The sequence below is a fragment of the Scaptodrosophila lebanonensis genome, unplaced genomic scaffold, assembly GCF_003285725.1.
Source record: "Scaptodrosophila lebanonensis strain 11010-0011.00,11010-0021.00 unplaced genomic scaffold, SlebRS2 tig00001412-arrow-pilon, whole genome shotgun sequence".
NCBI classification, from domain to species: Eukaryota; Metazoa; Arthropoda; class Insecta; order Diptera; family Drosophilidae; genus Scaptodrosophila; species Scaptodrosophila lebanonensis.
In genome coordinates this window covers 12,057,352-12,070,127 of record NW_022060739.1, presented here as the reverse complement: position 1 = coordinate 12,070,127, position 12,776 = coordinate 12,057,352, and the positions used below count along the sequence as shown (strand labels likewise).

Sequence of the window (12,776 nt, the reverse complement as noted above, 5' to 3'; positions counted from 1 at the left end):
ATGTAACCTACATACATACATATAGTATGTATATGTATTTACATTCGTTCTTAGCAAGTCGACGTGAGCCGACAGACGTTTACCTAAACCGGTTATGGGCGGTTGAACCCGATACGGGCTGAATAGCTGCCAATATACAAATGCGTGCGTATTCCCAAATGTGTTTCTCTGCGAATTCGCACCTCGAAAATAACCAGCGAAATCAGCTGGTCGATTCCATTTAGAAACATATACAATTGATCGCTCGCACATTATCGATTACCTATACCAATAATAATAATCGATATCGCGATGGAGGTTAGTCGAACACAAACATTTTTCGGTTTTATTTTATTAGCGAAACTTGAGTAATCACTTAAATAAGCCACAAGTCGCTCTAGCTTTTTCTTTAGCGCAGCATAACGTCATCAGCGGCTATGACTCAGTTTATTTGCTGTCATATATACACATGTACATACTATGTATGTGATAGCACGCAACGATAACATGAAATTTGTTGCTGATGCTGCGGCTAGTGCGGAATCTAATGCGGCTGTAATGTACCCACTTATGTACATACATGTGTACATATGCTGGTGCAAAGGCGACAATTTAAATGCAGCACTTTAATTGCACTTATTTAATCGCACTAATAAAAAGCATCCGAAAATATGGCGACGATGTTGACGGACACAATAATAACAATCAAATTCACGCATTCCAAAGGCGTCCCACATAAACACGCACTGGCTTGGGACCCTGGTTGCCCTTGCCAATAAAGTTCATATAAATGGCTTTATAGTGTGTGTGTGTGTGCCTGTATTTGTATACATGAGTGTATGTGTGCGTAAGTATGTGAGTCGCAAAGACAGGATGACGTGATTGTTTCAGCACCCGCATGATTAAAACCGATACAAGATGAAACCCCTTTAAAAAAAACCAACACCATAGTATAAATGTCGTTAGTTCTCTTGTGGATTTAATTAAAAAGGACGACGGTTGGGTAACCGAACAGCAAATGAAATATTTATGTACGCATTTATGTAAATATGTTTATATCGTAAAACAAAACGATACGGCCCAAAGTAAAATAGACGCGCTGTAATTGCTTTTCACGAGATCAGTGTGGACAAAAATAGTAACGCGGCTTCTGCTGCTCTTGCCTGGCTCCTCTTTTTTTTAGCAGCGATGACGACAGAGAGAGAGCGGTGCCCTCGCCTTATTCTATTCAATATAAGCTTTACACAGTGAACCATTTATGTAATAGGCCTTCATTTTCTATGTACAACATTGTAGTATTTTAGCACGTACGATTTATTTCATTTTTCCTGTTTCATTTTCATTATTTTTTGTTTTACTACTAGATAGCACAAACACGCACACAATCCCGTGCACATGGATACGCGACACTCAATGACGAAATTCCTCGCACTGTGTTGACAACTCTAGATTCTACAGCTCAAGCTCCACCGTCCCGTCTTTGTGATTGTGTTTTGCGTGTATTCTTGCTTTTTGACACGCTTTTTACGTTAGGCAACCATGAATCATTTTTCTTTTGTCCATTTGCACGTGATTGATGTCACTCAAATCATAGCTAATGCAGCCGCAATCGCCTAAACTGCAGTATTCTGCACACTTCTTCAATTTACCTAGTACACAAAACACAAAATTTCGATTTTTCCTCGCAGATATTTTCACGCGAATGACCTTACATCACACGCATACAATACATACACAAGCACACAATGCAGTGGCGCCGTCACTCGCTAGCTACAGTGCAACCCTGTACAAACATTGATATATCATCCGATTTGATCCATCGATAGTCCTTAGTATATGTAGAGATGGGAGACCTGTAATTTCTTGGTCCAACACAGCGCAACTGTAGCCAAATACAGTATGATTTTAAATATAATAAATAATATTTGTATGCCATGTATGTACTCAAGAGACGTGTGGTGCTGAAACTTTGCAATAATATGAACAATATTGTAGGAAAAGTTAATATCAACTCAAAAGGGAAGAACCGTAGCAGGTCTGCAGCAATTCATCAGAACCTGATGCAATCAAATAACTTTTTTTATAACTTTAATAGTAATTTTGTTGAATATTTTGATATGCATTTTTTCCATTTAAATTGTGGTATTGGTCTTGTTTGTTTTTGGTATTTTATCGGAACTATCGTAAACAAATAACCCGTTACAAATATCTCATCTCCAACCATCGCAAACATAAGTCATCAGTGCGTTTGCGGGTGTGGATTGTGGTGGTTTTTGTTGTTTCGTTTTTAAATTTTGTTTGAATTCTTTTCATTTTGGTTGGGTTACTTAAAATAATGTGCTTAACGTGAATGTTGCGATAGTGATTGTTTAAATAAGGTGAGTGATTCTGTTTGTTTTGCCGCCTAAGTCTCGCGCTCGTCTTCGGATGCGACCCGCCCAATTTTTGTTTAGTTAAATACCTGTACTGCTTGCGTTATTATTATACTGTACCGTTGTTGTTGTTGCTGGCGTATGGGCGTTGACCAAAAATTTGAGAATTGAAAGAAACACAACATTATATATTTGTACCTGTGTTTTACAATTGGATTTAAACCTATTGATAACAATAATAATTGCTTTACCCACGATAGTTGTTCTTTGTTAAAATGCTAAAATATTCCTTTGCCAGGCTTGGCAAGCAGCAGAAGTTAGTAACCTGCTGTCCAGTTGGAATGGATCGTACAGGTTTCTCTAGCGTCGCGTCATTTTACAACTCAAATTTCATAGCGTCTGTCTTGGCGGTGCATAATTTGTCCTGTGCTTGCACTTTTGCCCCCTTTTTTTTATGACACACGTACCATACACTAATTAATGCCACTTTACAGACATATACAAATGTACATATGTATGTATGGACGTGTGTGTGTGTGTGTAATTTGTATACATGTGCTGCAGTCGGCTGCAAAGGGTAGATTACATAGAAGTTGCCTTCCCTACCGAAGAACTGAATTATTATGAGCTCGAGTTTTCATTTAGTTGTGTGTGTCGTTTGACTTGACCGTAACATTCGCGTGCCTTCATTGGCCGGTGGCTTCTGCTGCTTCAGTGCGCAAGCCAAACAACTACACACACACACACGCAATATCATAGAGGCACAGGTACCAACAGTCGTTTCCATGTTTCGTTGTTCATTTTCCAGTATACCGCCCGCAACTGCACTTTAAATCTACCTTTTCATTGCTTAGGGACCGCTTCAGACTGAGGTCAAACATTTCTTATACATGTTTGTGTGTATGTACATACATATATATGTTCTTTATCAAAGTATTTACCATTCCTCATCCTTTTTTTTAATTACTAATTTTTTTATTAATATTTGTCCCAACGGCATACAAATAAAAATAAAATTATATATATTATATATTTATTATTAATATATTAAAAAATTTCCCACAAGTTTTGCAATTGCATCTTATTGGTATTTTCCAAACACTCTTCAAAAAGTGTGTCTAATCTTTGACAAATACGATCACGATTTGTAAGAAGGAATTCAAATTTGTATTAGGATGACAAATTTCTTTGCAGAAATTAATTTGGCTACCCCATCGTTTTGGTTATGTTTAAAAAGTAAAGTATTATGGAGAGCATTCGGTATTCTAGTTTATTTCTGCAGTTCCGGTAACTGATTGAAATATGTTTTATATTAATCTAGTCCTTATTACATCTGACCGTAAATGAAAATACATACATACATACTTTATATGCATGTTTTCCATGACACGTGACAGGATAAAAAGTCACTTAAAATAACAATTGTGGAACGCGACCAACGCCTTAAATGACCAAAAGTCGAAAAAGGAACTGTTTTATACTAAAACATTTCGTAATACAGAAGTTATGGGGATCAGTAGTTAAAGGATGGCACACAAATAGTTATAATTGGCTATCGCAACAGCACTACAGAGAAAGTATGGGAATGTACAAAGAGGGTAACTCCCCTTTTCTATTTCAGCAACCGTCGAGGTGTAGGCTGCGATGGAACGATCATGTATGACCTATCGCGAAAAAAAGCTATTGTGTGCGGAGTTTGTTCATTCAGCTCGATAATATTCATAGTGTGTACCCTTTAAGTTTTTTTGTGGGTTGTGAAAGATTACGAAATACCGTGCTCTCTAAACACAACAGCATGTGTGTTATATATCAACGCCTATTTGCGTATCTACTTCAATGACATTTGTCTTGTTTTCGACACATTTTAATTATATCCGCTCACACTGAACACTTAATCTCGCCTCCTAAAACAAATGCGAGTGCTTAGGTTGTGTAGTTCCCTAAAAAGGCCCAGCATTGCGTTAATTGCTCCGGCCAGTACGTTTTACGCCCAGCTAAAAATACCACAACGCCTTCCAATGTTTGGGAGAACTGCTGTTACGCAGCACGCGGAAACAAAAAACCGAAGATCTTAGTGAACAGCTAACACAGAATCAAATTTTGGGGGCGCACAAAACTTCTATTTTCATAATATGTACATACGTATGTATGGATGTGGGATACAGTGAGTCCTCTCTTCATACTAACCATATGATAAATTACAATAATTATTCTGTTCATAATTATACCCCAAAAAATTCCTTGTTCCACTATATTCTGAAATATTGAAATAGGGGACCCTTTCATTATATATTTTGCCACTTATATTTTAACTTTTAAGCGCTTTCTACTGTGCACCTATTTATATTTAGAATAATACATTAGGCCCGCTCTATTCATTCATCAGAAAGCTTTTTCTTTATTCACTCACTCACAGGTCCGCAAGAGAATGCAGCGTTTGTGCCAAGTGCTGTTGCTGCTCGGCTTTGCTTTTGGGGCACTGCAGCTAACGGTGGGACAACCCGATACCCATAAACTTAATAAACGACAGCTTAATCAGTTCGACCAGTATCCCACACCGCAGTATGGGCTGAATCCGAATCCAAACGGCGACTACAATTACAATAATGATCCGCGTTACAATAACGAGCAGTTCGGTGATGTTTCGTCGAATGGACTTGGAAATAATAATGATCGAACGCGGTATCGAACAGATAATGGGGTTGGGGGCGTCTACAATGGTTTGTCTGGTCAGGACAATGAGAACAAGCGACTAGGCGGCAATTATTTGGATACGGAGCCTAGTCTCACGCGCGGGAAGTCGTCGTACAATGTGAAGGCGACCTTCTTGGAGACCCTGCACTCCAGAGAACCAACCTATTTTATAGTGGCCTCTCGCATGGTGCGGCCGGGACTCATTTATCAAGTGTCCGTATCCATATTGCAGGCGCAATATCCGATAACAGTGCACGCTAGCATTTCCTGCGATGGAGTTCAGATAAGTGGCGACTCAAAGGATGTTAAGGAAGGCGTGCCAGAAACTCTGCTGATGCGCATACCACCGACCAGTGTGGTCGGGGACTACAAATTGCGGGTCGAGGGCTTCTATCAGAATGTTTTTGGAGGTGTAGCCTTCCTGAATCAAACTCGACTCGATTTCTCTCAACGGTCCATGACTATATTTGTGCAGACTGACAAACCACTCTATATGCAAGGCGAGACAGTGCGCTTTCGGACGATACCTATTACGACAGAGCTGAAGGGCTTCGACAATGCCGTAGACGTCTACATGCTAGATCCCAACGGACACATCCTAAAGCGTTGGCTTTCACGGTAACACGACAAACCACCCTTCATAGTAAGTGAATTTTAATTGTATTACTCTTTGTAGCCAATCAAATCTGGGCTCCGTCTCACTCGAGTACAAGCTGGCAGATCAGCCCATTTTCGGGGAATGGACTATACGGGTCATAGCGCAAGGCCAGCAGGAGGAGAGCCATTTCACAGTCGAGGAATACTACCAAACACGTTTCGAGGTCAATGTTACTATGCCGGCTTATTTCTTTACCACCGATCGCTACATATATGGTCGCGTGATGGCGAACTTCACAAGCGGTCTGCCCGTCCGTGGCAATCTGACGCTCAAGGCAACAATTCGACCAATTGGATACTTCAGTAATCAGGTACTGAACGAGAAGTACCGGTTGGGACGCTCTCCGTTAGAACAGGCGAATCGACACAACGAGCGCTGGCGATACAATCAAAACAATCAAAATCCACAGTACATTCAGCCACAGCTTCCGGATGGGGCAGATCTGCCGCAGGATCTGCTTTATCGTAATCAGTATGTCGTCGAGAGACATTACCAGTTCGACGAAGAGTGGCCTTTTTGGGTGCGCAAGCCTGAGCTGCAAGAGACCTACGATTCCTGGACGGGCTCGTATCGTAAAACGTTGCCCTTCCTGCGTTACTTTAACGGAACATTCGACTTCAAATGGTCGCTAAGGGAGCTGGAGGTGCTCGTTCCTAATTTAGCCAACATGGAGGTGCTGATAACAGCCACTGTGGGTGAAAAGTTCTACGACGAGATAATCTCGGGCTACTCGCTGGCACGTGTGTATAATTCGAGTCTGCGCGTAGCCTTTTTGGGCGAGTCCCCACAGGTCTTCAAGCCGGCCATGCCTTTCACAACCTACCTAGTGGTGGAATATCACGATGGCTCTCCTATTGATCCTCAACTGCTGCGCCAGGGGCTGATGGAGGTGAGCGGCTTCGTAGAGAGCAAGAGCGGTGGCAGGCGGGACTGGCCTCTCCAGCGTCTGCAAATGTCGCAGCAGACCGAAGGCGTCTGGGAGGTAAAAATAGATCTACGTAATGATTTGCAGTTAGATGAACGCCCGCAAGCACGTGAATTCCTAAATGGCATCACAACGATGCGCCTTCAAGCGGTGTTCCGGGTGGTGAACGAGTCCACGCTGTTCCGCGGGGCGTACGAGTCCACGCGAGATTCGCGCGGCGAACCAGTCCAAACGGAGCTACTACTTGTCTCGCACTATTCTCCACGCAATCAGCACATTAAGATCACCACCAGCACTGAGAAACCAGTGGTGGGAGAGTACATCATATTCCATATACGAACTAACTTCTTCTTGGAGGAGTTCAACTATCTCATCATGTCGAAAGGCGTCATTTTGGTGAATGATCGGGAAACTATCACAGAGGGTATCAAAACTATAGCTGTAGTGCTAAGCGCCGAAATGGCACCAGTCGCCACACTCGTAGTATGGAAGATTACGCCTCAGGGACAAGTGGTGGCGGACTCTCTAACCTTCCCCGTCAACGGCATTTCGCGCAACAACTTCACAGTTTACATCAACAATCGGAAGGCTCGTACTGGCGAGAAGGTCGAAGTGGCCATCTACGGCGAGCCCGGCTCGTATGTAGGCCTCTCCGGCATCGACAGCGCCTTCTACACAATGCAGGCGGGCAACGAACTAACGTACGCTAAAATTATTACTAAGATGTCGAATTTTGATGAGCAAACGAATGGCACTTATAAGCACATTTGGTACTCACATGAGGGAAATCCAGACCAATTGGTATATTTTCCGGCCTCATCCTTTGGCATCGATGCGAACCGCACCTTTGAGTACAGCGGACTCATTGTTTTTACCGATGGTTATGTGCCGCGTCGTTATGAGAATTGTAACCGCACGCTTGGCTTTGGAGAATGTCTCTCGGGACGCTGCTACCGTCTGGAAAAACACTGCGACGGTTTATGGGACTGTGACGATGGAACTGACGAAATCGGTTGCAAAGTTCGCAACGACACTGAGCTCCTGAATTACCGCAAATATCGCTTCAATCGCGTGCTGCGCCACTACGAGAATGTTTGGCTGTGGAAGGATGTGAACATTGGGCCCCATGGGCGTTACATCTTCAATGTAGAGGTACCCGATCGTCCCGCCTATTGGATGGTAAGTGCATTCAGTGTCAGCCCCTCAAAGGGCTTCGGCATGCTGAACCGTGCACTGGAATATGTGGGTGTCCAACCCTTCTTCATCAATGTGGAGATGCCCAGCACTTGCCGGCAGGGCGAGCAAGTCGGCATACGCGTCACCGTCTTCAATTACATGACCACACCCATCGAAGCTACTGTAGTGCTGCATGGCAGCAGTGACTACAAGTTTGTGCATGTAGAGGAGGATGGTATTGTTCGGTCGTACAATCCGCGCACCTCCTTTGGCGAGCATCAGTTTTTCATCTATCTAGATGCTCAGGGCACAACGGTCGTTTATGTGCCCGTGGTGCCGCAGCGTCTTGGCGATGTTGATGTGACGCTCCATGTGGCCACACTTCTTGGCACAGACACAATTACCCGTCGCTTGCATGTAGAGTCCGATGGTCTGCCACAGTATCGTCATCAGTCTGTGCTGCTCGACTTGTCCAATCGTGCCTATGTCCTGGAATACATGCACGTCAATGTCACCCAAACACCCGAGATTCCGTATCAGGTGGATCGGTACTTCGTCTATGGCTCCAATCGTGCGCGCATCTCTGTGGTGGGAGACGTGGTTGGTCCAATATTCCCCACCATGCCAGTGAATGCCAGCTCGCTTCTCTACCTACCCATGGAATCAGCGGAGCAGAATGCCTTCTCCTTCGCCGCAAATCTCTACACAATCATGTATATGCGCCTAATTAACCAGCGCAACAAGACGCTGGAAAAGAACGCTTTCTATCACATGAACATTGGCTATCAGCGTCAGCTGTCCTTCATGCGGGAAGACGGCTCCTTCTCGCTATTCCGCTCCGATTGGAACAATTCCGCCTCGTCTGTGTGGCTGACTTCGTACTGTCTGCGCATATTCCAGGAGGCATCCTTCTACGAGTGGGAGAACTTTATTTGGATCGACTCTACCATAATTGAGAAGAATATGCGTTGGCTTCTGCAGCATCAAACTCCAGAGGGTGCATTCTACGAGGTCACCTGGCTGCCCGATCGCAAAATTAACCGCACCAACTATGCCAATTACACTAGCTTGCGGAATCGTAACATCACTTTAACTTCACACGTCCTCATCACATTGGCCACTGTCAAAGATCTTTCTGGCACCCTGGGCTCCCGGGTGGCTTTGGCCCAACAACGTGCCATAGCCTGGATCGAGCGCAACATGCAGTTTTTGCAGGACACACCGGATCCTTTCGATGTCGCCATCACAGCCTATGCCCTCCAGCTCTGCAACTCCCCCATTGCGGAGCATGTTTTTGGAATTCTGCGAAGGCACGCCCGTACAATCGGTGATTTCATGTATTGGGGTAACAATGAGCTGCCGCAACCGCCGCGTAAACTGGAAAATCAAAAGTGGTTCTCATTGCCTCGCCTGCCTTATGAATACGATTCCCTAAATATAGAAACTACGGCTTATGCGTTGCTCGTTTATGTGGCACGTCGTGAGTATTTTGTGGATCCCATTGTGCGTTGGCTGAATGCCCAGCGCTTATACGATGGAGGCTGGGCATCCACCCAAGATACGAGCGCTGCTCTGCGGGCTCTTGTAGAGTACACGGTCCGGTCCCGCATTCGCGAGGTGTCCTCCCTGAGCGTGGAGATTGAAGCATCCTCGCAAGGCGGCAAGACACAGTATTTGCACATCGATGACACAAATCTGGCGCGCTTACAGAGCATTGAGGTTTGATTCTATAAGTTGAAGTCTGGAATATATATAAAAGTTTCATTCTATTATTTTTAACAGATACCCGATGCTTGGGGAACTATCAAGGTGCAAGCGAAGGGCGCCGGCTATGCAATCCTTCAAATGCATGTTCAGTACAATGTAGATATTGAAAAGTTCCAAACAAAGCCACCCGTACCTGCATTCGGTCTGCACACCAAGGCTATATTCCATGGCAGAAATCAGTCGCATATCTCCTACGTCGCCTGTCAACAGTAAGTAATATTTCAAGGAAGAACCCAATATTAAATAAAAATATTGCAAACTACCATTATCATTTAAAAGCGGTGATAATATGAATGCTGTGTCTTTTTTTTCCGGTGTTTACAGAAAATTTTACCGAAAATATTCATAAATATTTGATTTAAATTGCAATTTTATTGGTGGCAAAAGATTTGGGGCTTAACATATCTAATATTGGTGTATTTTAGCTGGGTTAATACACAAGAGGCGGAGCGCTCAGGCATGGCAGTGCTAGATGTGGCTATACCCACAGGATATTGGATTCAGCAGCAGAAGCTCGACAGCTATGTGCTGAGCAATCGCGTACGGAATCTGCGTCGTGCTAGATACCTGGACCGCAAAATTGTGTTCTACTTTGATTTTGTAAGTTGACATCGATTAAGTGTTGCTTTGCAATGAGTCGCTGACCTCATTTTTCTTTCCCAAACACACACAGCTTGATCAAGAGGACATATGCGTAAACTTTACCATAGAGCGTTGGTATCCTGTTGCGAATATGTCGCGCTATCTGCCGGTTCGTGTCTACGACTACTATGCTCCTGGTGGGTATCCCTTTTAATTTTCAACTAGTATTTAATAATTTATTATTGTTCTTTTCATGCAGAGCGATTCAATGAGTCTATATTTGATGCATTACCCACCTATTTGCTCAACATTTGCGAAGTTTGCGGCAGTTCGCAGTGTCCATACTGCTCGATTTATAACATGGGTTGGCGAACATCCATGTCCGTCTCATTGCTGTTCTTCAGTGTTTTCGTTTATTTACTGCGCAGTCGCACGCATATTGCCTTGAACATGTTACATGTGCTTACCTAGGACTCAGACATTCAATGAGGACTGTTGCCACATGTTAATTTAACTCGAATTAATACGCTGTTTTTAGTGTTGTTTTTGTTTTGTGTTTTATGAAATTGCATTCCGTCCAAAAATTCTGGTCAACATATTTTTATTTTACGAATTAATAATTGATTGATTATTAATTAAATCGCCAATAGCAGTGACCGCATATAACTTAACATATAAATACATACATACATATAATTAATATTCAAATGTACAAATCAAAGCAGCTCCGTGGAAAAGCAACAAAGAAACAAACGACCCGCTGAATTAATTTATTTTGCCCCACCCACATATCGTTGAGCGTAATACCTTAGTGTTTCACGTAATATTACGTACATATACTATACATATGTAATTTGTAAATTTTAAGTCGGTAGTCGTAGCTTGAATGCTCTTTTTCATTTCCTTTTCCATTGCTTTAAAATCAGAGCGCTCCAAGAGCTCTTTGTCTGTGGCGCCAGTTGTTGCAGCACAACTGATCGCTAATCGAAACATTATGTGTCTTTTTGAAATCACAAATTGCCTTTGATTAGATTTTAGAAATCATTAGCGAATATAACCAATACTACGAAAAATATTGAAAATCATTCATATCATTTGGAAGTTTTATATAAATAAGTAATCTCAATGACTAATAACAAACGAATAATTATGTAATAGCGTTAATGAACCCGTCCATTTACTTTTCTATATGAATAAGTTCCTCCATCTGATTGTTAACTTTTTGAAGTGCTCCAAATAAATTCTAGCAATCTAGATTCTAGGTTGTTCAGGCACTTGAAACAGGTAGCATCCAGTTGGGGAAATTGAGGCCTATTGTGTAAGTTTCTCAAAAAGTTTTATACATTAGTTTTTTATAATGATATTATTGTAGTTGACAAAATACGAAAACTTGAATAAACGTAACTTCGTCTCCCCTTTATCGTAAGAAATAATTCGAATTACAACCACGAATTGGTCAACCAACGAAATAAGTGCATGGTTTGCCCGTTTAGGAAATACAAGAATGACGGGAGAGCTACATTGAGAGATAACGAAATAATTACAATTTCAATAAAGAATTACTATGAACATAAAAAATATTTATTATATAAATTATACTTATTTCAAAAGCATTTATCAGAAGGCTAAAGTCACAGTAACCGTAATATGTTGTTCATGTCTTTCGAAAACTCAACAGTATCGGCGAGATGGCCTCCAGGCAATCCATTATATCTTTTCTGGACTTGGCGCCCGTAAACACAACCTTGCCGTTGACAAAAATTAGCAGTACTATACGAGGCTTCACCATACGGTATATGAGACCGGGAAACATTTCTGGTTCGTAAGAACTGAATTGCCCATGCACCTGGTTTAAGTTTTCGAGACGTATCGGGAATCGTAGATCCACAGTGGCCACTATATTCTGAAGCTTATAGTCGACAAATTTGACGGGGAAGCCAAGTTTTTGCAGTATGCGTGCAAACTTCCGAGATCCAATGTTAGCCTCTATTTCGTTGCGAGCCCCTGTACAAATGATTTTACCGGTCCGAAATATAAGTGCTGTACAACGTGGGGAATGCATTCGCATTATAACGCCATGAAATCGTTTTGGCGTGTACTCTGAGTTGCGGGTGCGAGCATTAATGCTCCTCAGATCCAGCTCGCAAGCAACAGAAAAAGTGGCGACTATATTCCTGAAATCGAGACCATGAAAAGGATTTCAATGAAATCATTTTAAGATTTATACTTACTGTAATTTAACTTCGTGGGCGTCTTTGGGTTCGACATATGGGCTTGGTTGTTGTGGCTGTAAGGAGGCATGCGGATTGAGAGCTACTGTTTTGGTAGCGACGTCTTCACCCGCATCAGCATTTTTAAAATGGAATTGCATGGTTTTTTCGGGGAATTGAATAAAAATTTAAGAAAACCGCAGAACTGCATATAAAATGGGGCATGAATTGCTTTAGATACAAAGGCCTAAGACATTATTGAGACTTTTTTGCGATTTCGCATTAGGTAAACGCCAGCAAATTTAAATGATCACAACAATTTTCTCTAAGATTTCCGTTCAATTGCTTTATTCGCTTAATATTTCATGTTTTAACAAATTTTTGTTATAAATCGCTGCAAATAGTTCTATCTG

General features: G+C 42.3%; 2 protein-coding genes across 2 annotated transcripts; one reads left to right on the top strand and one right to left on the bottom strand.

The window, feature by feature from the left end:
- Positions 1-2,226: 2,226 nt before the first annotated feature.
- LOC115632025 (CD109 antigen) lies at positions 2,227-11,579 on the top strand. The gene is made up of 7 exons (XM_030528972.1): positions 2,227-2,357; positions 4,768-5,663; positions 5,722-9,523; positions 9,587-9,780; positions 9,997-10,171; positions 10,245-10,350; positions 10,413-11,579. Exons 2-7 carry the CDS (start codon positions 4,780-4,782, stop codon positions 10,622-10,624), a joined length of 5,373 nt encoding a protein of 1,790 aa, XP_030384832.1. The 5' UTR covers positions 2,227-2,357; positions 4,768-4,779; the 3' UTR covers positions 10,625-11,579.
- A 133-nt stretch (positions 11,580-11,712) lies between these two features.
- LOC115632026 (TBP-related factor) lies at positions 11,713-12,753 on the bottom strand. The gene is made up of 2 exons (XM_030528973.1): positions 12,385-12,753; positions 11,713-12,327 (listed from the first exon to the last, which is right to left on the bottom strand). Exons 1-2 carry the CDS (start codon positions 12,522-12,524, stop codon positions 11,808-11,810), a joined length of 660 nt encoding a protein of 219 aa, XP_030384833.1. The 5' UTR covers positions 12,525-12,753; the 3' UTR covers positions 11,713-11,807.
- Positions 12,754-12,776: the final 23 nt, after the last annotated feature.